This window comes from Xenopus laevis, chromosome 7L (genome assembly GCF_017654675.1).
Source record: "Xenopus laevis strain J_2021 chromosome 7L, Xenopus_laevis_v10.1, whole genome shotgun sequence".
NCBI lineage: Eukaryota > Metazoa > Chordata > Amphibia > Anura > Pipidae > Xenopus > Xenopus laevis.
Window position 1 is genome coordinate 99,832,828 of NC_054383.1, and position 27,157 is coordinate 99,859,984.

Here is a 27,157-nt window from a genome sequence, read left to right on the forward strand (position 1 = left end):
ACTTGTGGCAGATTTATACCTCTTGCCTTGAGTGACAGGATGGTTTATTGTACACACAGGCATATAAATGTAATTATTTTTTTTTTTTTAATGTCAGAAAAGTATCCACAAGTACATTTAGGTAATCTATCTCTTTACGAGCAAAAATGTATTGTTTCCATTTTGCAGTTGATGCAGTTACCTGAGACAAGATCAGTGGTATTGTCTCAAGACATATATCACATTCAATGCGAGGCTGATGCCTTGACCTCAACGGCTCTTTGGAACAATTTCGTTTTAGAAGAACTAAAGTGCAAATTGGCTGCAAGATATATTGATGATCCCGACTTTCCATGCTTTTGTCCATTGCATCCTATGAAAATAAAAACACCAAAAATCTTTTCAAGCAAGCACTACTTTGCATGAATGCATTAACATAACTGTTTGTATTTAGTTTACCTGTAGCTCTCCGGGAGGCAAATCCCCCAATAAAGTGCTGCTAACATCCCAATAAATGCTAAAGTCTGCTATATCAAGCTGTTTTTTCTTCATTGACCTCTCAACCTTGAAAAAAAATAGACAGAATAAAAAATTTTTTTCAAATAAATAGCAAACCATCTAGCGATCTCCTATACATTGATCATCATCAGATTGTAATGTTATCAACGAATCCATATGACTTTCTATTTATTATTCGATTATTCTATGTATCTACCAAAATCGACACCGTTGCCTTTTATGAGAATCATGCACAAGATTTGTTCAAATGCTTGTCAGGCAATTGTTGCCTGAAAATTTGTCATTCTGCATTATTAGGCAACAAATCATCTGACAAACCACTGAATCAGTTTACATATTAGTATGGAAAGGGGGGGGGATTACTTAAAAAACAAATAAAAACATCAGGCAAAGCAGCATAAAATTGGCCCAGATGCCATGGGGCATTAAACATTAATTTTATCTCCATATATCTATCTAAGGAAACTAAAAAATGACTACATTTGAAATACAACAGTGCCATATTAACAAGAGCCTCCCAATCAATGAAAATTACCCTATGCTGCCTTATCTACCACTTATCTACCACCAGCCTGATTTTTTTCCCTAAGGTTTATATCATCTTTCATTTATGAACAGCGTTGTGTTACATTCTCTAAGTAAAAAATACATTATTTAAGGGTATTATCCTTATTTATTTATTTATATAGCAGCAGTCACACTACACTTTACTATCACTTTATAACACACTGCTTCCTTAAAATAACAGACAAGGGTCTCATCAAATCATTTTTGATTCAGGCATCAGGTATGAGATCTATTATTCGGACACCAATTTTACAGAAAAACAAAATACAGCAAAGCTGGGTACAAAAGTAGTGAAATATAAATATACGTATACATCATACATACATAGAAGAAAATAAAAAAAACATTCCTTGTAAAGGTATCATCACCTGTTTATATATTATTTTTTCTCATTTCACATAAAAACTGATGAGCACATTCTGTAGATCAGGGAAATTAACACCCATTAAATGTATCTTATACATGCAAAATAGAAAACCATGTATTGACAGACTTACAAATTACTGTGTGTTTGGATGTGCTATTGACCAAAAATATAGTACAATTTTGTTGAACAAATTACAGGCCCCCCTCTTACTATTCTCTGTGTATCGTATATACAATGCTTTGTGTTCTGTTGAAGTGTGTGCGACCAGGCTGCAAGGCGTAACAGTAAATAAACAGCTGCGGAATGGAACCTGTGTGAAATGATTTATTATGCAGCACCAAGGAAACTCCTTCATGCAGAACAGTGTAAGGAGAAGTGAAGGAAAGTGAGATACCACGTAGCAACCAGAATATGAGGTACAAAACGTAGTACATAAGCCTGTTAAGCTTATCACACCTTTCAAGACAGATCTGTCTCATTTAGGTCCTTACCGGTTCATGAACAGCGTTTTGCATAGACACACTTTTTATGCAAATTCCAAATGCAAATGGATGAGAAGGATCAGTGATGCCATCTTCAAACCTCAAATGCACATCTTGAATTTTCAACTACAACAAAGCATTTTAAAGGGGTTATAGTATATTATTATTCATGGCTATAAAAAGCCAGCTCCATCATAAAATTACACTATTATATGAAAATAAAACTCTCAAAGTCTCAAATTTGGGTGTTATCAAAAGTCAAGTTTTAGAACTTTGTGAGTTTTTTTAGACCTCACATTAACTCACAAATCAAATTTTGAAAAAATGAAAAAACTCGAATCACTGTAGTCGGGGTGAAAAACTCGAATACTTGAATTTATTATATTTCTGGCGGAAAAAAACGAATCGCTCGAAATGACATCTTCAAATTGTTTAAAGGGATACTGTCATGGGGAAAAATTTTTTTTCAAAATAAATCAGTTAGTGCTGCTCCAGCAGAATTCTGCACTGAAATCCATTTCTCAAAAGAGCAAACAGATTTTTTTATATTCAATTTTGAAATCTGACATGGGGCTAGACATTTTGTCAATTTCCCAGCTGCCCCAAGTCATGTGACTTGTGCTCTGATAAACTTCAATCACTCTTTACTGCTGTACTGCAAGTTGGAGTGATATCACCCCCTCCCTTTTCCCCCACAGCAGCCAAACAAAAGAACAATGGGAAGGTAACCAGATAGCAGCTCCCTAACACAAGATAACAGCTGCCTGGTAGATCTAAGAACGACACTCAATAGTAAAATCCCATGTCTCACTGAGACACATTCAATTACATTGAGAAGGAAAAACAGCAGCCTGCCAGAAAGCATTTCTCTCCTAAAGTGCAGGCACAAGTCACATGACCAGGGGCAGCTGGGAAATTGACAAAATGTCTAGCCCCATGTCAGATTTCAAAATTGAATATAAAAAAATCTGTTTGCTCTTTTGAGAAATGGATTTCAGTGCAGAATTCTGCTGGAGCAGCACTATTAACAGATTCATTTTGAGAAAAAATTTTTTTTCCCATGACAGTATCCCTTTAAATTACATTTGCCATTGACTTCTACATGACCTTGACAGGTTTTAGATGGTATATTTTCAGATTTCGGATTTTTATTTCCAGCTTCAGGGTATAATAAATCTCGAAAAATCTGAGGGTTTTTTTAACTGGAAAATTCACGTTTTGACTAGAAAATACCTTCAAATTTATCATGGAAAAACTCGACTTTCAATAAATATGCCCCTGAATGTTGGCAATTACGTATAAATTGCCATCGCCAAAATTAATAATAGGTCTAAATTAAGATACTAGAGTGGATTATCTAATGAAATTATTAAGATTTGAATGTATGTTTATTTTCTCATTGTTCTCTTCCTATTAGTTTTAATCTTGCCAATATAATAATCATGCCAATACAATTGCTTAGTATCACCTCCATAAAGGTAACCAAAAAGGGACATAACCCAGTATTTTAGAGCCCTGGTATGACATGGAAAAGCAGGAAATGTGAAGCAGCCTCAAGGGCTACAGAACTTACTTCAATATTATCCACAATTCTGGTTACAATTGAAGCAGTAACAGAATACCAGTATGATTCACCTTTTCTTTCTTGATCGCTCTAAAACAATACACAATGTTATTAAGATGTACTAAGCAGGACCATAAAAAACATCAATGCATCAATATTTTATGTGCTAGATCCATGTCATATTTCTTAAAAGAACAATGGATATTTTCTCTGAGCATCATGTATTGCTGCATTATACAGAGTGAAGTCAAACACAGATATACAGTACATGAGTAAAATAAGGTAGTGTTTAATGCCAGAAAATATTATTTACTCTGTAGGAGTGAGATGGGTTAAAGGGGCAGCAAGCTGGAATAAAAATGATTTACATGCAAAAGACAAAAAAGCAAAAAGTCACAAATAAACCTCTTTTATAATAGATCTTGCTTAATATTGCATACCAAACTGAGCAATTATTTGTAAATACTAGTGCTATGGTAAGTTTTAATTGTTGCAGCTTCTAGCTGAGATCAAAGCATCTGTTGCAGACTGGAAGCTCCACAGTCCTGTTCTGCACAAGTAATTGTTTCTTAAAAATGTTGTAGTGCAGGATTTTGGACATTTATCAAGGCAGAAAGTTCAGATGTAATCCACTTTACAAGTAATGGCAATCAGACTGACCTATGCACATTTGCCTTTATTTGAAAAAAGCTCTGGAATTGTTTTCGGGACTCTGGGTTCCCTTGTTCAAGCAAACATTTTACAAAATGTGACATTCTGGCTGACACTTTTGTGGTTAAAGGAACAGTAACATCAGAAACTGAAAGTGTTCCACAGTAATTAAAATAAAATGTACTATTCCCTGCACTGGTAAAACTGGTGTGTGTGCTTTAGAAAGCTTTAGCAGTCTTTCTAAAGCAAACATATAATTTCTACCTTTTCAGGGCAACAGTAAATTAAATTTAAATTATTTAAAAATGCTTTAATTTTTTTGGTGTTACTGTTCCTTTAAGTAGTAACCTAGTTAGCTGCCAATCATATAACTCATATTTAGGAACCTCCCTAAATATGTAAAACTGATAAGTGAAACTGTAATACTGAGTGTAGGCTATAAACATACTTTCCATTTTTCTTCAAGAGTTTTCAAAAGAGCTTTTTTGTAGGCTTTCTCCAACAACTTCTCTTTCAGTTCATCAAAGTCTTCTTGCTTATCAGGAGCACCAATTATGTGTAATTTAGAGATAGAAATGACCCATGGATCCAAATGGGGTCGATAGAATGGTATCTGAATCCTGATCTTGCCAATAAATCCTAAAAGAAATATGATGAAAAGATGACCATCTGAATACACAAGGGCATAAATGTGAAGTGATTATTCAACAAAATTAACAGTAAAGGCGGCTTTCATGGGCTGAATGAATGGAATGTGTACAAGGGGCCACATACAGTATGGTCTCCTTTTTCTGATTATTTATACAAAGCAAACAAATGACTGTAAAAGGGAAAGTAAAGAGATGCAGCAACTCTCCCATTCTTCATGTGTCTATGCACCATCAGTCAGTACAGATATGATTTTTGCACCTGCCCAGACGTTATCCATAGTTAAACACATCATAAACTATAACATAAATAACAATGGTTCTCTGTACGAAATTACCTGCTTTTACTTCAAACGGCAGCTCCAGCTCCCTAAGTGCATCCTTTTTTAATGGCAGATTTTCCAGTTCAACAGCACCTAAATATTACACCTTGATTAGTATTGCAAAATGTACACAACGAGATGCAAATTAAATGAATAAATAATAATAATGCATTCCTGACCTTGCATGTTTAGGATGTAGGAGAGGAAAAACATATCTGTGATTTTCAAAATACAAAAATTCGATTGCTTATTAAGAATTACCCAAGGCAAAAAAGAAAAAAATGTAGAGCACGCTTCATCTTAAAGTAAAATAAAAAATCACTTTTTATTAATACATATGATTAAGGAGTGTTCCATTAGGCTTCCATTCCACAGCAGCCATCTGTTTGTTTCTTTTTTTTAAATGTTTTTTTATTGTTTTCATATAAACAAATCACATACATAACATTGTCATACATGAGATACAAAGAATAAAACGAACATAACATGGGGTAAGGGGGGGGTACCTGTTTCCCTATTACTCGTTTCGTATTTGTGTAATCAGTCTAAACCAGATCCAGACCTTCTTGTGTCAACCATGGTCCCCATACTTTTTTATATTTTGCTATATTTCCCCTTTTTTCGTGTGTAATTTTGTACAGGGGAAGTACTGCGTTTATTAACCGTCTCCACTTTTTTATTGTGGGTTTTATCCCCCCCATCCAATGCATAAGGATAGTTTTTGTACCATAGTAGTGCAAGGTTATACTAAGGTACGTGTAGCCTTGCTTGTGTTTGGGAGGTCTTCTATAATGTCTAAGAGCACCTGCTTAGGTTCCGTTATCTGTGGCAGCCCCAGGTCATCTGCCATGTATTTTGTTATTTTGTCCCAATATTTTTTGATGTAGGGGCACTCCCACCACATGTGAAACCAATGGGCAGGGGCTTGGTTGCATCTATGACATGTGTCATTTGCTCTTTGCCCTATTTTGTGAAGTTTTTTGGGAGTTATATATATACCCTGTGCAGGAATTTGCAATGAATAAGCTTGTCCCTCCCCGAAGCCATCTGTGTTTTTTAATGTATTAATAAACTGTTTTTTATTTTACTTTAAGAGGAAGTGTGCCCTACATTTTTTCTTTTTTGCCTTGGATAATAGCAGTTTGAAAAATAGGGGTGAGTCTGAATTGTCTGTAGGATTACTACAAATCTACAAGTATTCAACAAACTACAAGTAGGTGGTTTGAGGCTGTTAACTAACAATAACCCAAAGATATTGGTCGAAAAACAGAATGTGACAGAGTATTATGACACTTGCTGAATCCTATAAAGTCAATGCCAGATTAATCCAAAACTGTTAGCACTGCAATATGTAAAGTTTATGTAAGTACAGGTATGGGAAAAGTATCTGGGAACCTGCCATCCAGAAAGCTCTGAAATAAGGGAAAGTCATCTACCATAAACTTCTTCATATTTTAAAAAAATAATTTACCTTTTCTCTGAAATAATAGAAAAGTACCTTGTACTTGATCCCAACTAATAAATTGCTATTGAAGCCAAATAAGTATGTTGGTTTATTTAATGTTTAAATTATTTTTATCAGACCTAAATTATGATGATCCAAATTACAAAAAGATCCCTTAAAGTCCCAAGGCTCAAATATTCTGGATAACAAATTTTATAAAAAGGGATGGATTACTCCTGGCTGAATTTCATGAATTATCTACCTAATACTGGCTCCTACGGTGCATAATTCACACAGTTGCTATTGGTAAGATATTGGGGGGGGGGGAGATGCAATAGATAAAAGGCATGGGATTACTTTTTGGCAAAGAAGGAACAGCTAAGAGAGGGGGAGAATGTAGTTGTGAAAGCAAAGGAGAAATGAAGTTATAAACATAGCATTGCCAAAGTGAACAGTCAATTACTAAATCGTAAAAAATAGAAAATTGAAGAAGTATAATATACAATATATATCTGCAAGAAATACATATATAATGCTAAACCTGAGTAAATATACATTACCTTTGAGAAGTGCTATTGACAATTGGTCAGTGTTCAGGTTGTTGACATATTTACCCAGATAGGTGTTCAGCACCCAAGCAACCAAACCTTCCAACATAGCTGCTTCCAGCCAAAGACAAATTAAAGCTCAGATTTTCGTCTCTATTGATGCATAGTAGGTCCCTGGTTGAAAAAGATCAAAAGTTAAAATTACTATATTACACAGTTACGTGTGTCCAGCGGAACCCCCTGAATGCCAATAGTTAAATAACAGTACCAACAATTCAATTACTCTTTTATGACAGAAGTGGTACACAATGCCCAAGTCCTACTGTAATACAGAATGGTTTCCAGTAATTTCAAACAGCGTACTCTGGTTAGATGCGGGGAAAAAAAACCACAGACCTCCTCATCTCCATCAGATGTCTGTATAAATAAAATCCTTCAATTAACATTTTTCAGTGCTCATTAGTACATTGTGCATAATAGAGTGCCTGCAGAGCAGACAAAACTGTGCTGTACAGCTCAAATATTTTACCCTATTTTGCGCCTTACTTTAAAGAGATTAGTCAATTCTGTGCGTAATATATAATCTTGTAACTATTTCGCTACTAATTGCCACAGGCCCAGATATATTTACGTAGCCAGACAAGCAAACATAGCTCCTGTAATTTCTCTCAACTTTTAGTGTTCCTTAGCAGTTCCCACTTCATATTGTCAACATCAAAGGCAGCGCTTTTAGTTTGTTCCTTTAAGTGTCCTTGAGCGTATCTCAATTCACCACTGTGGTTTTGTCTGAAAGAATGGAAGCATCCAATACACCTGCTGTCCCATATATTCCCAGTTGTGCCATGTGCATTCAAATATAAGGAGTGCAACAATAAAATACAGTCATGTGAAAAAATGAGGACACCCTATGAAAACCTGTGTGTATTTGTAACACTCTTTGACATATGGATATGTAAAGGGGAACTATCACAAAAATGAAAATTTAATATAAGCTTCGACATACTGAAATAAGAAACTTTGTAAATACTGTCAATTAAACATTCCTCATTGTTTCTGAAATAATCAAGTTTATCCTCACTATCCCTCTCTCAACATCTGTTTCTCTCCAGTCTTTAATGTTGGGTGTCAGATATTCATTGACAGTTAGATTCAACATATCTTATAGGGGGGCTCCCTTTCCTAGCAGATGAATTAGAGCTCACTCAAATAACTGATTCCAGTACAAACAAAATCTAACAAAAGAACTGCCTTTTGCACAAATTCTGCATGAAGAAAGACAGGATTTCTGGTAATTTTAAGAGTGAGCTCTAAAACATTTCTAGGCAAAAGGAGCCCCCCTATAAGATATATTTGATCTAACTGAATATATGACACCCAACTCCTGCATGAAGAGAGAATGAAGAGAAACAGATACTGAGAGAGGAATAGTGAACATAAATTGGATTATTTCTGAAACAGTACATAATTTTTAATTATTTAGAAAGTTTCTTTTTTCAGTGTGACGACTGAACAATTAAAACACGGAGAAAAGGCTTTTCAAAATCTGCATTTCCACAAAAAAGCAATTTCTGGTGAGGAATAAATTAGGACACCCCCACATTTATTCCCACTAAAAATGTCTCGAATCACAGACAGGTGTATCACATCAGGTGCACATGATTAGAACATCGTTACTCAGCATTTTGAAGGAGGTTAGCCTTATTTAAACCTCAGACATTTCGTATGGTGTGCTCCTGACTGTTGAGGTGAGAGTGAACACCATGGTGAAATCAAAAAGGCTGCCTGAGGCCTTCTGAAAGACAATTGTAGCAGCTTATCAATTTGGTAAGGGATTTAAAAAGATCTCAAAAGAATTTTAAATCAGCCATTCCACTTTCTGGAAAACTGTCTACAAGAGGAGGACTCTCAAAACAACTGTCAACATGCCCAGGTCTGGCTGTCCAAGCAAGTTCCGCCCGAGAGCAGACTGCAAGATGCTAAAAGAAGTCTCCAAAAACCCTAAAATTACCTCACGGGACCTACAGCAGGCTCTTGCTACTGTTAATGTGAGTGTATGCCTCTAGAATCAGAAAGAGACTGCACAACTTTAACTTGCATGGGAGGTGAGCTGTTCAAGGAGGAAATCTTTGTTTTCTAAGATAAACATAAAGGCCAGATTAAAGAACATAGACAAAGACCAGGACTTTTGGAATAATGTTCTTCGGACAGATCAGTCTAAAATTTAATTATTTGGACACCAGAAAAAATGTTTGGCGAAAACCAAATACAGCATTCCAGGAAAAGAACCTCATACCAACTGTGAAGTATGGAGGTGGAAGTGTCATGGTTTGGGGATGCTTTGTTGCTGCAGGACCAGGCCAGCTCACCATCATAGAATCCACCATGAATTCTACGGTGTATCAGAAGGTGCTTGAGGATCATGTCAGATCATCTGTAAGAAAATTAAATCTGAAGTGGAACTGGACTGTGCAACACAACAATGACCCAAAACAAACTAATAACTCTACCAAGGACTGGCTCAAAACTAAGAAATGGACAGTCTGGCAGAGCCCAGATCTTAATCCCATTGAAATGCTGTGCGGTGACTTGAAACGGGCTGCACATGCAAGAAAACTCTCAAACATCTAATAGCAGAAAGAATTCTGCATTGAGGAGCGGGGCAAACTTTCCTCAGACCGATGTCAGAGACTGGCAGATGGCTACAAGAAGAGTCTCACTACAGTTATTTCAGCCAAAGGGGGTAACTCTAGCTGTTTTTGCATTATTTAGCTTTTTTTTGAGCAGCTCTTCAATTTGCATTATAAACAATCTGGTTGCTAGGGTCCAAATTACCCTAGTAACCATGCATTGATTTGAATAAGAGACTGGAATATGAATAGGAAATGACCTTACTAAAAAGAAGAGAAATAAAAATTAGCAATAACAATACATTTGTAGCCTTACAGAGCATTTACTTTTTTTAGATGGGGTCAGCGACGCCCATTTTTCAAGCTGGAAAGAGTCAAATGGGAAAGGAAAATAATTATAAAACTATAAAAAATAAATAATGAAAACCAATGGAAAAGTTGCTTAGAATTATCCATTATATTACATATTTGAAGTTTACTTAAAGGTGAACTTAAAGAACTGAATATTTAATGGAGTGTCGTCATTTTTTCACGTGGCTGAATATTAATGTGTTAAAAAGTGACAATTCAAGAACATTAAAAGTAGCAAATCATATAAATACACGTAAAACTGTGAACATTGTATTAATTAATTAACCAAGTGCATAAATTACAAAGTGTATAAAATTTGTTATACTAATTAAACAGTTGTGACCAGCGTTACATCAAGGGGCAGATTTATTAAAGGTAGTTAACCCGAAAAATTTATTTTTTGAGGTTTATCATACCCCGACCCTGGAAATAGCTTGAATCTGAAAATACTCCAGCTAAAACCTGTCGAGGTCATGTAGAAGTCAATGGCATAGGTCCCTTGAACTATTTGAAGATGTTAATAGCCTTCATGATGTTCAAGGTTTTTTCGGTGGGTTTCTGTTGAAAAATTGATCAATTCGAGTTTTTGGATTGTTTGCCTTAAATTCAGTTTCGAGTTTTTTTCCATTCGAGTTTCTCTTTAAATCTGAAAAAATTTGAGTTGTGAGGTACCTCATTCCAGATATAAAAAAACCTCACAAAGCTCTAAAATGCAACCATTGATAAATAACCCCCAAGTGTATGCGCTTAAAACCAGATTTAAAACGATTATGCTCATATTTCACCAAATGGCTAGGATAAAATAGATTAATGTGGCTTCCTCACAATAAATATTGTCAATAGCCAGTAAAGCCACAACTATAAATTAATCAATAAAAGAGGTATAAAGTATCCAAATTTTGTCCACTACAGACTGGCCTCCTCAATTTACCCCACATAATTGCAGCTTGTATGCTTACATAAATCTCGAGGACACCATTCCCATGACATTTCAAATATATACTCAGGTGGGTCAAATAAATCCAGACTTAAAATGAAATAATTCAAATGCTTTTGGAAATGTTCTGCCACTTGGTCTATACTGCTGCCTGTGTGCTGAAGGTGTTAGTAATAGACACATACTGGCACATAGTGATGCTGACGTGCCAGTACAGTAAACTATATGCCAGTATGTGTCTATTGCTAACACCTTCAGCACACAGGCAGCAGTATAGACCAAGTGGCAAATCATTTCACTAATGTTCCCAAATATTACGCCTACGCAATTCCTTGTTAAAATGAGTTAAATGATGTTAATGGTTCAAAGAATGTCAGGCTGAATGGTCAGCCCCCACAATTTTCACCTCACCAAATCTGGCCCTTATTGCAAAAAGTTTGGACACCCCTGGCCTAAGACTTTAATTCCCTTAAAATAATTAAACAATGTATTCTCTATTCTCAAATATTCTCTATTTTGATTTCTATTTCTATTTTACTTAACGTGTTTTATAAAATAGGAATAAAATGCGATTAAAGTGAATGGTAAAGGAGTCAGTGCCCTGGAATGCGGGTTTTGCCATTGCCTTAATAAATACATGCAGTATGAAACGGTTTAATGGGGACAATGCAATCGCAAGTCTGTAAAAGGTCAATAAATGAGAAACAAAATAAACACAAGCATTATTTGCCAAAATGATACAAACGCAAACCATTGGACATGGTGTCCCTTATATATAAGAATCTGGAAGTAAACGCTTAAATATATGACATATAGTTACCATGAATTTCATAATAATACCCATTTCCCAGACACAGTCTCTTTCCTCAGGCATCATTCATCTGGGGTGGGAGGGGGACTGCTGTTAGAGTTTATGTTTTAAAAACAGCTTCAACTAAGTCAGGCTGAAAGTCTAAACATGGGGACCTAGAGAGTTAATGGCTATTATCCCCAAATCTCACTTTAACTGGCCTTAAGGCTGCCACTGCTCTTAGCCACCCAAAGTGGGCGCAGCATCAAAGTATGGGAACTATTGTTATAGGTTGAACTCACTAAGAGAGGGATACTAACGTATGGGTTGGGACCCAAAAATGAGTCCACGTGTTGTTTAGATGGTTCTCCATGATCCTCTTTAATACTTGTTGCTGACTGTTTTCACATATGGAAGCAGACAGCGATTTGATCTCTTAAGCACCCCTTATGATTTGGGCCAGGAATTTTAAGTCATTGTACTCCTATAAATGTGGCATATAAACATAAAAAGTCATCAGGACGGCATTTCAAAATGCACCAGAATCCCATTAAAGTGATATTGATCTTTCTCTAAAAATATGTAGACAGTGTCAGTATTAAGAGAAGATTAGATGACACAAACCCTTTATTATACACTCCCTCCCGACACCTGCAGTACTTACCAGAGCTAACACTACTACAAGGCTTAAGGGTAAGCTCTGTGGAGAGTCAGTCGGATTGGGTTGAAGGTCACACAAATCCTTCAATATGGCTGGAATAATGTTTTCATTTGCACTTCAGCATATGAAAGGCTTGTACTGCCCCCAGCCCAAAGTAACAAAAATAAGCAGGGCTGATCATGCATCATATTATTGAGGGGGCTGAAAGAGGTTATGCCTTTACCTCTTTAATTAATACTGACACATTCCTATGGATTTTCAAAGAGAATGTGTTTTATTATCACTTTAACAGGACTAAGACAGGCAACTGAAAGACTTAAGGGAGACATATAGGAAAACAGAAAAACCCACAATCTTGTAGGCAATAATGAATAATATATGGTGCTGCTTTTACTTTGGGGTAAAAATCATGATCTGAAAATGGGCCCAATATTGGAAGTGACCATAGATCTGCTACAGTCCCTGTTCTTGTTTCAGGCATGTCCTAATAGTCCCTGCCAGAATTACAGTAGGAGGGAGATAGCCAATCACAGACCTGCAGTCACACAAGCAAAGACAGGCTTCAGTTCCCTGTTAGGTCTGCCTAACTGCTGATCCTTTCCTACAGTGCAGTGTGTTGAGTGGTTCTGTCACCCCTGCACAGCCAGACGATTCAGTCAGCAGGAAGTGAAACGGATGGGCAGGACTATAAGGGTTTTGCAGAAATTTTCAATAAAGTAACCAGAAAAACACCTTTTTAAGTACATTCCTTCTATATTTAGAGGAGTCTAATTCACCGGCACATACTTGTTTTTTTTACACAAAAAAGTATAGTATTTACACAGAAAAGTTTAGTTTATAGCGTTACTTGTTTTAAAAGGGTAGCTATTGTTTGTAGTACAGGGTCATTTCTTCCCCAAAAAGATTTTTTTTTTAAAAAAACGTTTTGGTCTCCAGTACTCCAAAGGGACATTACTAAAACAGAAAAAGCAACAACTAAACTGAAAACTGTGACAGGTGACAGTAATGAAGAAAGTCGGGTCACGCTGGGATTGCTTACACCAGAATAGAAGCTTACGGACATTTGTGATCAATATGTGTGGGTGCATCTAATAAATTCCCTATTCAAGGCAAACAATACATGCTGGGTCAACTGTATAACACACACAACATTATTATTTGCCAGCACACAACTTACAAATATTACATGTTTCTAAAATAGAATAGTCTAAGGCAGGGGTCCCCAACGTTTTTAACCCGTGAGCCACATTCAAATGTTAAAAATGGTTGGAGAGCGACATAAGCATCCAAAAAGTTCCTGGGGTGCCAAATATGGGCTGTGATTGGGTCTTTGATAGCCCCTATGTGTACTGGCAGCTAACAGGTGTATCTGTTTGACAGTACTCATGGTTTTTATGCCACTAAATTTGCCTTTTAGCCAGGAATTAAAAAATAATCACCTGCTTTGAGGCAACTGAGAGCAAAATTCAAGGGGTCGGAGAGCAACATGTTGGTCACGAGCCACTGGTTGGGGATCACTGGTCTAAGGGGATCAATGTTTCGCTATTATACATTCACAGCATCAAAATGTACACCATTCTGCTACAAACTGAAACACTCTGGGGTTCATTCGCTAAAATAAAAGCGTTGCAGTAGCAACCAATCAGCTGTCAACTTACAATCATCGTCTCTATACGTGAAAATGAAAGCAAAGCTCTGATTTGCTGTTATTGCTATATGTACTGATATATACAGTATTAGCACTCCAGTTACAATAATAACCCCTCTATAAGAAGCATGAGATTATATACACTGAAATCCATGACTTCCACTCATTTCAAAACCACTGATGTTTTAGATTAATTTCCTATCACCAAGTAACCAAACTCAGAGGGGTTCCCAAAACATAGGGAGAGAAGGTTTAAGTAGGAAAGGGAAAACATGCCAAACTGCCGATTGCTCTGTTTACAGGCAGTTGCCAAACACAAGGTATTGCTGTATTATGTAGGTACTATAGAAAAACACAAACATCCTTGTATTGAAGCCCTTCCTCAGTGTCAGTGTCATAGAGAACCTATTCTTATGAAGCGATTCAATGGTCAGGGGAATCAAGTGATCATGTCCTACTCCTGCTTCCCGTACTTCCCGAATAGTTACTCATGTCCCACAGTGACCCTCTCCTATATGGAAGTCGATGAACTCATCTGACAGCAATGACAGGTTAGACTCAGAACGGGCGCACCTTACAAACCGCAGTGGGTGTGGCAGACTCAATTTTCCTTTCAGCCATGAAAACGATTAGTCAAAACACTCACCGACAGCTTATCCTATGCTACGGTATTACAGCACAAGTAAAACCGAGGCCGAAATGTGTCAACATCATAACCTGCGCATTCTATCCGCCATGTTGGTACTCTCATGAAGCACGATTACAGGACACATTACAACACCGGCACCCGTGCGCCACTTCCGTCTAGCGTGGGACGTCAACCGGAAGTTTCCAATAGTGCCGCTATCTTAGAGTCACGGATCATCGTGGTGATGAAGGTCTAAGTAAAAGATCTACTTCCTGGTTGAGAGGAACTTCATTGTCCTATGGCGGCTTCGCTGTGAAGGGCACAGGGTTTAAGTGTCTGGAAGCGTTGTTATTTACCTAGACGCGGTGTTTGTAGTTGTATTCCAGCTTTCATATGCCGCCATGGTTCATTTAAGTAAGTAATATTCAGCCGGCATCGTTTGTTTTCAATTTCATTTGTAGTGATCTCAGTAAAGATGCATTGGATAGATCTGGTGTGCAAAGAGCTTGTGTGTTATGTTATACCATGTGATAGTGGTGTGTGTGTGTGAGAATGTGGCCATTAGATTGTAAGCTTCTCTGGGCAGGGCCTGACAGACTAATATATCATCTCTGTACAAACATATTGCTATGATATGAGCAAACGATTATACTATATATATAAATATATATATATATATATATATATATATATATATACACAGTAGAACCCCCATTTTACATCACCTAATTTTAAGTTTCCCCTCATTTTACATTGTTGTTTTGCAGATATATAATGTATAATACATTTCCCTGATTTTACATTTTCCTGGATTTTACACCATTTTTTTTCTGGTCCTCTGAAAAACATAAAATGGGGGTTCTACTGTATGGATAATTCCTGAAAATGGGTTTCTGTTATTTGGTTTTTAAGATCTTTATTCAGATACGTGTTAATTGTAGAGAGACTCGCATTTCTTTTTATGTAGTAGGTAAGATCATAAGCAGTGACTGTCACTGTGTATCATTCCTCTTTTATAGCCTTTTTATTTTACTATTTTTATTATTTACTATTTTTGTTATTTAACAAATAAGAACTGAAAACTTGGTCAGTGCAGTCAATTTGTAGTTTTAAAAAAAAAAAAAAAAAAAAAAAGCAGGATTGTTGAAATGGATGCCTGAGGGCAATAAATGGCTCCAGACTGCTGAAGAACGCCACTGCTCTCTTTGAATTTTTACTTCTATTCAATCTATACTGGGACTGAATGATATTATATTAATAATTAATTATATGGAGGGAGAATAAATAAAGTTATTGGATATAAAGATTATTAGGATAATATGTATATTATAATTGATAGAATTTTTTTAAAATTTTTTAATTGGCTTCATAGATATACACGTATTCACTATAGAGTCATTTTAGACTCTCATATTTTTTATATTCACTATTTTTTTATTCACTATTTTTAATAACTTTTTTAAAAACACTTCGAACTTCATTAATATAACTCATTTTGTATTACAATTCAGCACACACTCGCATTGAATGGAACATCTGATGCAAATTGAATAGAACGACTTATGCAAATTTACACACACATGTTTGATCACGTATGAACCAGATAGTTTATTTAAATAATTTAACACGTGACTCATTTTGAACTCTGATGAAGTGCCAATAGGAAGGGCACAAAACGCGTTAGTTTGTACCACTTACCCACTGCCTGTTATCACTTATTGAGCCAAAATAAAAGCCGCTTTTCAAAGATATTGTGTAGCGATTCCTCTTGTGGAGATTGGGCCAGCGCTGATCGGCGATGCACATAGACTTTTTTCTCTCTTTGGGTTTATCATTTTATTATAATATGCCCTCAAAACAAATAGTACATGGCAAATAACAACACTAGTCTGAAGCTTCCAGGGTCAGATAAGTCCACACAAAATGAATGCAGTAACTAAGGGATGCACCGAATCCACTTTCTGGGATCTGGCCGAATCCCTGAATCCTTCGTAAATGATTCGGCTGAATAACGAATTCATATTCAAATATGCAAATTAAGGGCAGGAAAGGAAAAGGTAGGAAAAATGTTTTTTACTTCCTTGTTTTGTTATAAAAAGTCACGTGATTTCCCTTCCAACACTTCATTTACATATGCAAATTAGGATTCGGTTCAGCCATGCACAAGGATTTGGCCGAATCCTGCTGAAAAAGGCAAATTCCTGGCTGAATCCCGGACCAAATCCTGGTTTTGGTGCATCCCTAGTAGTAACAGTAGCAAAGGGAATCGTAAAACAACAGGAAGTTCATATAATCAAAATGGCAGCTGCAGAGAATACTGGTTTGGGTTACTTTAGAATGTTGGAAATAGAGATTAAAGGGCAACCACAAAATAAAAATAAACCATAATTCTAAGCAACTTTCCATTATACATTTATTCAAAATTTTCAGTGCTTTTGCCATTTGTAAAATCAATTGCTATTGCAATCTTATATTGTATATTTTTTTTAACTACAAAAAAATTGTAAATTGTAAAGTGCAAGTCATCCCCAAAATAAAAATTTGCCTAATTAAACATAATTCGAAGCACTTTTCCAATATACATTTATTTTAAAAAAAAAAGTTATTTGTAAAAACAATTGTTATTTGGAAAAACAATTCCTGGTTGTTATTTTTTAAACAATGTCACATAAGTCCCCAACAGAGACAGGTCTGTTAATCAGCTGCCTTGCCTTCCATTGTATCAACAGTCTGAGACACCAGGGCAGAGAATAGAAAGAGACAAACACTGCTTTCAATAGCAAAACATATACAAATAACGTAAAAACCATAGAAAATTTGTAAAGGTTTTTTTTTTTTGGGTTGAGAATCCCATTAACCTGTCATTCTCATAACTAATACAAGTACTAGATCTTAGAATGATCCAATAAAACTAGGTGTCTGTTATTATTCAGATGATTTTATCCGCCGCATTCGATCCATTAAGATTAATCAGAAGTGTGAATGAGGCCAGTCAAACGCATTTTTTTGGGGCTTGTACAATCGTAAAGTTATAAATGCATAACCTCTGTGTACCTTTCTGTCTGCTTTCTGTCTTGCCTAAATGCACAAAGTATACAGTACATGTGTGGCTTGGCTATACATCCCCCCACATTGTAGATAACTCTCCACCAGTTCATAAGTGCTGAATATTTCTCCACAGATTTAGATTCATTGGAAGATGCAACATCTAGACCCCCAAATAGTATTGCCTTGCCGAACCTTCAAACTAGGTTTTGAAAATATAAGCATATGGAAAGGCTGCTGAATTAACAAGGTCAAAATGTGGAGTAGGTTTTAGATACAAGTCCTTAAACATGCAGCAGAGTTTGATTCAACTTCTTTCTTTTTGCAAATATGTTTATTTCTGGGCAATTTAGATCAGTGTTCCCTTTTCTCGATGATTTTTATTTTCTCTAGTCAGGGAATGGGGACTTATCCTTTTCCATGTTCTGCTCTTTTAGCATCTCAGCTTTTGAAACGATATTATGGAGGACATGTTGCAATCCGACTGGCACTGGGTGGTTGTGCCAATAGGCCTTTCTATCGTGTTGTCGCTGCTCATAACAAGCGAGCAAGGGACGGAAAATTCTTAGAACAACTTGGCACATATGATCCAATGCCCAACATCTACAACGAAAAACTCGTCAGCCTAAATATTGAGAAAATCAAATACTGGATTGGCTGCGGAGCACATACTACAAAACCAGTTGCAAAGTTACTAGGTAATTATGAGTGATGTATTTGTACTTCGGATATTTACTTTCTGGTAGATGTCTGTATACCATTCACATATTAGCGAGTCATACAAGAAACCTAATGAACAATTAACTTATTAAGCAACATTAAGGGGCCGATTCACCAAGGGTCGAATATCGAGGGTTAATTAACCCTCGATATTCGACTGGGAATTAAAATCCTTCGACTTCGAATATATAGTTCGATTGAACGATCGTTCGAAGGAATAAACGATTCGAAGGATTTTAATCCAACAATCGAAGGATTATCCTATATAAATTTAGGAAAGCCTATGGGGACCTTCCCCATAGGCTAACATTGACTTCAGTAGCTTTTAGATGGCGAACTAGGGGGTCTTAGTTTTTTCTTAAAGAGACAGTACTTCGACTATCGAATAGTCGAACGATTTTTAGTTCGAATCCTTCGATTCGAAGTCGTGGTCGAAGTAGCCCATTCGATTGTCGAAGTAGCCCAAAAAACACTTCGAAATTCGAAGTTTTTTTACTTCGAATCCTTCACTCGAAGTTAGTGAATCGGCCCCTTATAGTTTTAGAAAATCAAAGCATATGGTTTTGAATTTTATGATTCTCCTAGGAATGAAGATACATACAATTTAGATTACTATAAATAGCCATCCCTTTGTCGAGGGATTATCTGCCTTTTTTCTGCTCATAGTATACTTATATACAAATAGGAGGAAGGCATTTACTAGTGTTACTAGTAGTTGAAGGGGTTGTTCACCTTCCAAACACTTCTTTCAGTTCAGTTGGCTTGAAGTTGTTCACCAGAAATAAAGATTTTTTTTTCAAATACTTTCCATCTTTTATTTCTTGCCGTTTTTCCAAAATTAAAGTTCACAGTTTTGTGTTTCAGTCTGGAAGCTCAGTAATCCAGTTGCAGATTTTGTCTGTTACAATTTGCTACATTAATTGATACATTTCTTAGCAGTATTGTTGGAATATTAACAATATGTATCAAGTATTAGCAACTTGTATCAATTTTAACAGCTGCCTTTCATAAAACTCAGATTCTGGTCAGCTGGGACAAAGTTAAGAAATGTATCAACAAAATGTACCAATTTAAAACTGCTATAGAGTCGGCTACACAGAGTTGCTTCAGCAAGACACAAGAAGATGAAAAATTAAACTTTACACTTCAATGTTTGGAAAAAAGGTCACACATAGAAAATAGAAAGTAATTGGAACAAGTCTTCTGAAAACAACTGAACTGAAAAAAAGAGTTTGAAAATGATCATCCCCTTTGAATCTATTATGTGCCCCAGTAAAATGAAAAATTCTGAAGGGTTTAAGAAAAATAGTGGTGGAGGCTAAGGAAAAGGAAGAAGGTTGTAGAGCCAAAGCAGGTGTTAACACTATGATGTCAACTGCTAAAGGATAACTAGAGTACATGTTAAACACACTCATTTAATTTAAAGGGATTGTTCACCTTTAAATTGAATTTTAGTATGATGTAAAGAGTGATATTCCAAGACAATTTGCAATTGGTTTTAATTTTTTTTATTATTTGTGTTTTTGAGTTATTTGGCTATTTATTCAGCAGTTCTCCAGTTTTCAGTTTCAGCAGTCTGTTTGCTAGGATCCAAATTACCCTACTAATTATGCGTTTATTTGAATAAGAGACTGGAATATGAATAGGAGATGGCCTGAATAAAAAAAATTAGTAATAAAAAGTAGCAATAACAATACATTTGTAGCCTTGCTGACCATTTCATTCCTGATGGGTCCAGTGACCCCCGTTTGAAAGCTGGAAAGAGTCAGAATAAGAAAGCAAATAATTCAAAAATATAAAAAAAGAAAACATCATGGCCAAATGAAAAGTTGCTTTGACTTGGCCATTCTGTAACACACTAAAAGTTAACTCATCAAACAGCACAAGTCAAATAATATCTGCCAGAAGCCGATACAACAAGCCTGATTAATAATAAGAATTTGCAGACTGCACTGGTTCTGTGGATACAAATCTCTACACAGCCGTCGGCTGCTTTACAGGGAAACAAACAAAGCTGCCATTTGAAAGTATGATTGTTTCCCTGCAGAGCAGTTAGTCAGAGCAAGTAAAACAAGGGAGAATTTCACTGCATACAGTCAGGTTTACTATAAAAATTTTATTTTTTAATTAAAGTATATTGAAGAAAGATTTCATTAAAGAAAACAAAAATGGGATTTTTTTTTTTTTTTTTTGGCCTTTACATTCCCTTTCATATCTGCACCGACTTTTCACAGTACACTCTATTGCTTTGCCAAGATTTTGCCCATGGACAGGCTACCAATACTGTTCACTCTATTACAAAACGTAAGTTAAATATGAACTACTATGATGTCACAGGCTAAAGGATGGTTAAAGATGAACTACACCTTTAAGAATGCAGAGGAAAAGAACACTTTAAAGCCTCTCTTTTCAACATCAGTTCAATGAATAGGTCTTGTTAAATTTTGTTGTCTGCTTTTTCTTGCACTAAACAGAGCAACATCTGAGAATGAATTTAAGTTACATTTTACTTCCTGTCCTACTGAGCATAGTCAATACAATCCAGCAGAACGTTGACCTGTTTAGCTCAAGAAAAGAGGGGTAGACTGTCCCTTTAACATTTTAATGTTCACTCTCGTTTAATATATCTTTGCAGGCCTTGCAGGATTTTTCCCATTACATCCAATGACCATTACGAACGCAGAAAGGTTAAAGAAAGAGAGAGAAAAACAATCTCATGTTGAGGAACAGCCTACGACAGACTCTAAAGAAGAAGATTCCGTTGAAGCTGCCAACAATTAGCACTTAGTCAAAGAACTTTTTCTACGAATAGTTTCCTTAATTTCACTTATAAGGATATATCTAATGGATATAGGGGTGAAAAGATAACCGTTAAAGTAAAATATTTTTACTTGTATTTGACCATTAAAGAGTTTGTCCCTTTGTGAATCTGTAAGAAGAGTTGAACATATCTGGGGAAATGTGAATTTAAATCACACTTATGCATAGGTATATTTAATGGCCAAAGGGAGAGGGGCAACATCAAACTCATCAAATGTTAAAACTTGTTTTTATTTTTTTACTTCCAACACAATTATTGTTTAATTATATTTCAAAGTTCATTATTCAGCATGAGCCTAAAATGACTAGGGACAATAATTGGCCCCCAACTTGCTTTCATTTTTAAACATGGTAGTAATGACCTGGAGCAGTTTATATTAGAAATACAGTCTTGTATGCAATTTCGGAAATTATCTCATCAGCTGGGCAACAAAGTTAATTTGTCATGAATAGCTGACTAAGGGGCAGATTTAAATAGGGTGGAATAACACTCAATATTCGACTGGAGGATGTAAATCTACTTCGAACATCAAAGTCGAAGGATTTAGCGCAAATAGATTAAACTATTTTTTTTCAACCTAAAAAACATTAGAAAGCCTATGGGTACCTTCCCCATAGGCTTACATTGACTTAGGTTGTAGGTGGCGAACTAGGGGGTCGAAGTTTTTTTTTTTAAAGAGACAGTACTTCAACTATCGAATGGTCGAATAGTCAAACGATTTTTAGTTTGAATCAAAGTCGTAGTCGAAGTAGCCCATTCGATGGTCGAAGTAGCCAAAAAAAAACATTCGAAATTCAAAGTTTTTTTTATTCTATTCCTATTCCTCTATTACTCGAGCTAAGTAAATGGACCCCTAAGTGTTCTGTAAGGGTTGCCTGCAACTATTCTTTCCTTTTAAAGGGGTTGTTCCCCTTCCAAAATTTTTTATTCAGTTCTGTTTTATCCGATAGTTCACCAGAAATAAATTCAATTGCTTTCAATCTTTTATTTTTAACCATTTCTTCAAAATGTAATTTTAACGTTTAAAGGGGTTATTCACCTTCAAGTTAACTGATAGTATGATGTAGTGAGGGATATTCTGAGACAATTTGCAACCGGATTTCATTTTTTTTATTTAAGGTTTTTGAGTTATTTAGCTTTTTATTCAGTAGCTCTCCAGTTTGTAATGTCAGCCATCTGGTTGCTAGGGTCCAAATTACCCTAGCAATCATGCATTGATTTGAATAAGAGACTGGAATATGAATAGGAGAGAGTCTGAATAGAAATAAAAAGTAGCAATAACAATACATCTGTAGTCTTACAGAGCATTTGTTTTTAGATGGGGTCAAGGACCCCCATTTGAAAGCTGGAAAGAGTCAGAAGAAGAAGGCAAATAAATTAGAAACTATAAAAAATAAATAATGAAGACCAATTGAAAAGCTGCTTAGAATTAAACCACATATAGTCAACTACAAGAGGTCCTCTGCACTCAACCCATTATAAATATATTTAAGAGACATTTTGTGCATACTGCTACTAAAAAATGCCTTACCCTTTAAACAAAACAGGGATTGTTTGTCCATATATTGCAATATATTTAAGCTGGCCAACTACGTCAAAGTCATCCCATATCTGGCCAATCCTACGCTTAATTTTCATCTGATTCATTAAGAATTCAATTGCTTAATTATACATTTTACAAAGGGACTAAGTTTTACCTGCAACTTACTAGCTGCTTTCAAAGTAAAACTCCCAAACTTGGCTGCCCTTTTATTAGACACCAGTGGGATCACCTGACTATAGCTGGGAAGGGTGGGAGCTACAACATGGAGCTGGCCACTGCTCCTGTATAACTATAACAAACAAGGGAAAGTTGTGCTCACCACTATTTTTTAAAAAAATAGTGGTGAGCACAACTTTCCCTTGTTTGTTATAGAATTAAACCACCCCTTTAATGTTCCTGTCTCTGGTGTTTCAGTCTAGTAGTCTGTTGAACGTGACACCGTTACAGTTTTGAACATTAGTTGATACATTTCTCAGCAGCATCTGTGCATATATTCTCAACTACAGATTCTGCTCAGAAGAGACAAAGATAAGAAATATATCTAAATGTATCAATTTAGAACAGTTACAGTCTGTCCGTAACCCCCTGTGCTGCTTTAGAAAGACATGAACAGGTGAAAATTTTAATTTCCTCTTGAATATTAGAAAAACAGTCACAAATAGAAAATAGTAAGTAATTGAAAAAAAAGTCTTTATTGCTGGTGAACTTTCTGAAGCCAACTGAACTGAAAAAAAAGTTTTGGAAAGTGAACACCCCTTTAACACTGTACAGGGGTGTAATCTAGGTGGTGCATAGATCATCTTCAAACCCAGCATAGAGCCTACAGTGCTGACACATTGGTACTTTGGAGTTAAAGTACTTTGGCATATAAATGCAAATGAATGCATATTTACTGCCGATAGAAGCAAGAGGATAGATGGGATGTCATGTTGGTACTGGGGCAAAGACTAATGTTGTACCTAAAGTTTTTCTGCTGACAACAGTTCTATCAGGGTCAGACTGGGCCAGTGGAGCACTGGGAAAAAAACTGGCTGGCCCTGTTGGCACAGACCTACTCCTTACCTGAATCGTTTACTGCTGCCCCCAACCCCCCCCTCTCCTGCCCCAGTCACCACATGTGCAAGGAGGGTGGGGGCAGGGCCCTGAGACAGCAGCCCTGGTGGGCCGTGGGCCCCCCAGTCCGATCCTGAGCCCTATTTTCTTGTTTCTGTGTAATAGTGTTCTCACAAGGGTGAGCATATAGAACCATCTGAAAGCACCACGTCCAAAATAGCCCTAGCAATTGAGTGATCCATAACAATGGACTTTTCTGTTATGAGTTTGCTATGCGTCCCATTATTTTATTTTAATTGTAAATAATGCCTGAATTGGAAGAACTGGATTAAGAATATGCAACTGGAACTGATATGTCAAACTACATGTTTAGCTTTTTTTTTGTAAACTTGAGTTTCAGCCTTTCATCAACCCACTTCATTTTCAGGTCTTCCTGTTCTTATTCCTATCGCATCTTCTCTTGAACAGATTCTGACGTCTTTAGTGTATCACAAATTTACATTATTTTATAGTTTGCACGTTTTCAGGACACTAAGCTACAATTTTTTGCAGCAGGAGAAAATATTGTGTAATTTTGACAGTTTCCTGATCCCAACAGAGCTGCAAAAATCTCTTCAGAAACACCAAACTGCAACATTTATTCCATCGACCAAAAATACAAAGTTCATCTCAAAATCAGCCTTTTGGTGTATCAAGAATCATTCAATATATTATGCAAGGATTTTTTGCAAACTTAACACAATTACTCGGATATCCAAAAACCACATTATACAGGTATGGGACTCATTATCCAGAAACCCGTTATCCAGAAAGCTCCGAAAAACAGAAAGGCCATCTCCCATAGACTCAATTTTATCCAAATAATACAAATTATTAAAAATTATTTGCCTTTTCTCTGTAATAATAAAACGGTAGCTTGTACTTGATCCAAACTAAGATATAATTAATCCTTATTGGAAGCAAAACCAGTCTATTGGGTTTATTTCATGTTTAAATGATTTTCTAGTAGACTTAAGGTATGACAATACAAATTACAGAAATCCGTTATCCAGAAAACCACAGGTCCTGAGCATTCTGGATAACAGGTCCCATACCTGTAACTCTTTTATTATTAACATAGAATAGCCAATGTTTACAATAAAGCTGAATGTGTGGATAGCAAAATCTTATTAGAACCAAATACATTAAGGGGCAAATTCATCAAGGGTTGAATATTGAGGGTTAATTAACCCTCGATATTCGACTGGGAATGAAAATCCTTCGACTTCGAATATTGAAGTCGAAGGATTTTGCGCAAATAGTTCGATCGTACGATCGAAGGAATAATCGTTCGATCGAAGGATTTTAATCCAACGATCGAAGGAATATCCTTTGACCAAAAAAACTTAGCCAAGCCTATGGGGACCTTCTCCATAGGCTAACATTGGGTTCGGTAGCTTTTAGGTGGCGAACTAGGGGGTCGAAGTTTTTTCTTAAAGAGACAGTACTTCGACTATCGAATAGTCGAACGATTTTTAGTTTGAATCCTTCGATTCAAAGTCGTAGTCGAAGTAGCCAAAAAAACACTTCGAAATTCTAAGTATTTTTTCTTCTATTCCTTCACTCGAAGTTAATGAATTGGCCCCTAAGAGTGGGACAACAAAGTCTAGCTCTTGTCATTGATTTTAATAATGAAACATACTATACATCAAACTGTGGCATGGGTATATGCTTAAATCTGATTTGGAGCCAATAATTGAATAAAAACCTGAGGGATTTTTATAGGCCTACAGGTCCTTGAATTTTTAAGTGATCTGATAATCCTGTGTACTACAACAACTTTAAAAATGAGCTCAGCATTTAGGCTTAGGTGGAGCACACCCAGATTATATTGGGGAGGTGCAGATCCACAAGAGGCTACCCATTAAAAAACAGTATTTGATCAGAAGGGACCACATGCTCCAGTGAACCAAAATTACATTTATTTAGCAAAAAAGCTAAATTAAGACAACGTTTTAACTTTTTAGCCCCTGGTGAATACTATTAAGTCCAAACATAGGATTTGTCACTGGTAAATAAACTTATTTTTGGTTCACTGTCCATCAACTCAAATACCTTTAAATACATTTGGCAAAAATAAAAGTAGGTCAGTGAAGGAATCCGCCAGGAAGAGGCCCATTCCATATTATAATGCCCAGTGCTCACATGAACATCTTCATCTTACACCCTGAAATTAATGGTTCCAAGTGCAGCTCTAAATGTTTTCTTCTTTATTATATATATTATATACTGTTGACATATCACAGAACTTTACAGACATTATACATTTTTCACATAGTTCTTGCCCCAGTGAAGCACTATGTGCATATGTAAAACACACACACATGAGGTTTAGGAGTAAACCAATTAATCTGCCTATACCCAGAGGAAACTCATGCAGACAGGGAAAAAAAATACAAACTCCTTGCCTTGGCAATCATTTGTTAATCTTCATATATAGTGTACGTGGGGTTGCCACAACAGCCTTTCTATGTTTTTATATTTCTTCCCTACTAATAATCTGGCATCTTTTCTTACCAGCCAGGCAGGTAAAATACTGGCCAAGTGGCATCCTACGTGCTCTGTTGTTGTGTCCTTGCAAGTACATGCACACTGGATGGACAAAATGAGCACTGAATACAAAAAAACGAGGACGTTCAGATTCATTGCAGAAAGAGATTGGTTCCTTACCTTTAGGAATAAATGTTCCACATCTCAAGGTTTATTACTGTCTCTCTACAGATTTCATCTTGCAGTGTTCATGTGATTCTGGTATATTATAATTGTGCAGACGCAGTCTGTTTTAAAGCCAGTAGGTGGTGCCATATTACAATAGTTATTCAGTGCAGCGCCTCATTGTAATTATGCCATGTTGAAACCAGACTGTTCTTGGGTAAACCATAGAGATCCAGAGGGAAATGTTCAAGGTGGGTAGGCAAAAGAATTGCTCTAGTGCAATACTGTTTCCTGGGTCTAAGAGATGTTTAGTAGTAAATTCATTACTTATCAAAGACCAGCGAAAAGCTCACCATTTCCATAATTTTGTAACTGGGATTGATGTCAGTGTAGAGCAGGAGGCTTTTATATCTGTAAACCACATTCAAATGTAAAGAGAGTTGGGGAGCAACACAAACATGAAAAAAATTCCTGGGTGGTGCCAAAAAAAAGGATGTAATTGGCTATTTGGTAGCAATTATGTTTGACTGGCAGACTACAGAATACTC

General features: G+C 36.2%; 2 protein-coding genes across 3 annotated transcripts in view; one reads left to right on the forward strand and one right to left on the reverse strand.

The window, feature by feature from the left end:
• The window catches only part of vps13d.L (vacuolar protein sorting 13 homolog D L homeolog), a 148,841-nt gene extending 133,942 nt beyond the window's left edge, over positions 1 to 14,899 (reverse strand). For both annotated transcript variants that reach the window (XM_018226093.2, XM_018226092.2), the window contains exons 1-8: positions 14,752 to 14,899; positions 7,104 to 7,265; positions 5,115 to 5,192; positions 4,578 to 4,768; positions 3,488 to 3,568; positions 1,924 to 2,040; positions 439 to 543; positions 182 to 352 (exon numbers count right to left, since the gene is read on the reverse strand). In XM_018226093.2, the coding sequence (XP_018081582.1) occupies positions 182 to 352; positions 439 to 543; positions 1,924 to 2,040; positions 3,488 to 3,568; positions 4,578 to 4,768; positions 5,115 to 5,192; positions 7,104 to 7,200 (840 nt within the window). In that variant the 5' untranslated portion in view covers positions 7,201 to 7,265; positions 14,752 to 14,899. The remainder of the gene's footprint in view (positions 1 to 181; positions 353 to 438; positions 544 to 1,923; positions 2,041 to 3,487; positions 3,569 to 4,577; positions 4,769 to 5,114; positions 5,193 to 7,103; positions 7,266 to 14,751) is intronic.
• Positions 14,900 to 15,034: 135 nt separating this feature from the next.
• mrps16.L (mitochondrial ribosomal protein S16 L homeolog) lies at positions 15,035 to 22,299 on the forward strand. The gene is given in 3 exon segments (NM_001127837.1): positions 15,035 to 15,147; positions 18,216 to 18,476; positions 21,134 to 22,299. Coding segments are annotated over 3 exon segments (420 nt in total). The 5' UTR covers positions 15,035 to 15,134; the 3' UTR covers positions 21,280 to 22,299.
• Positions 22,300 to 27,157: the final 4,858 nt, after the last annotated feature.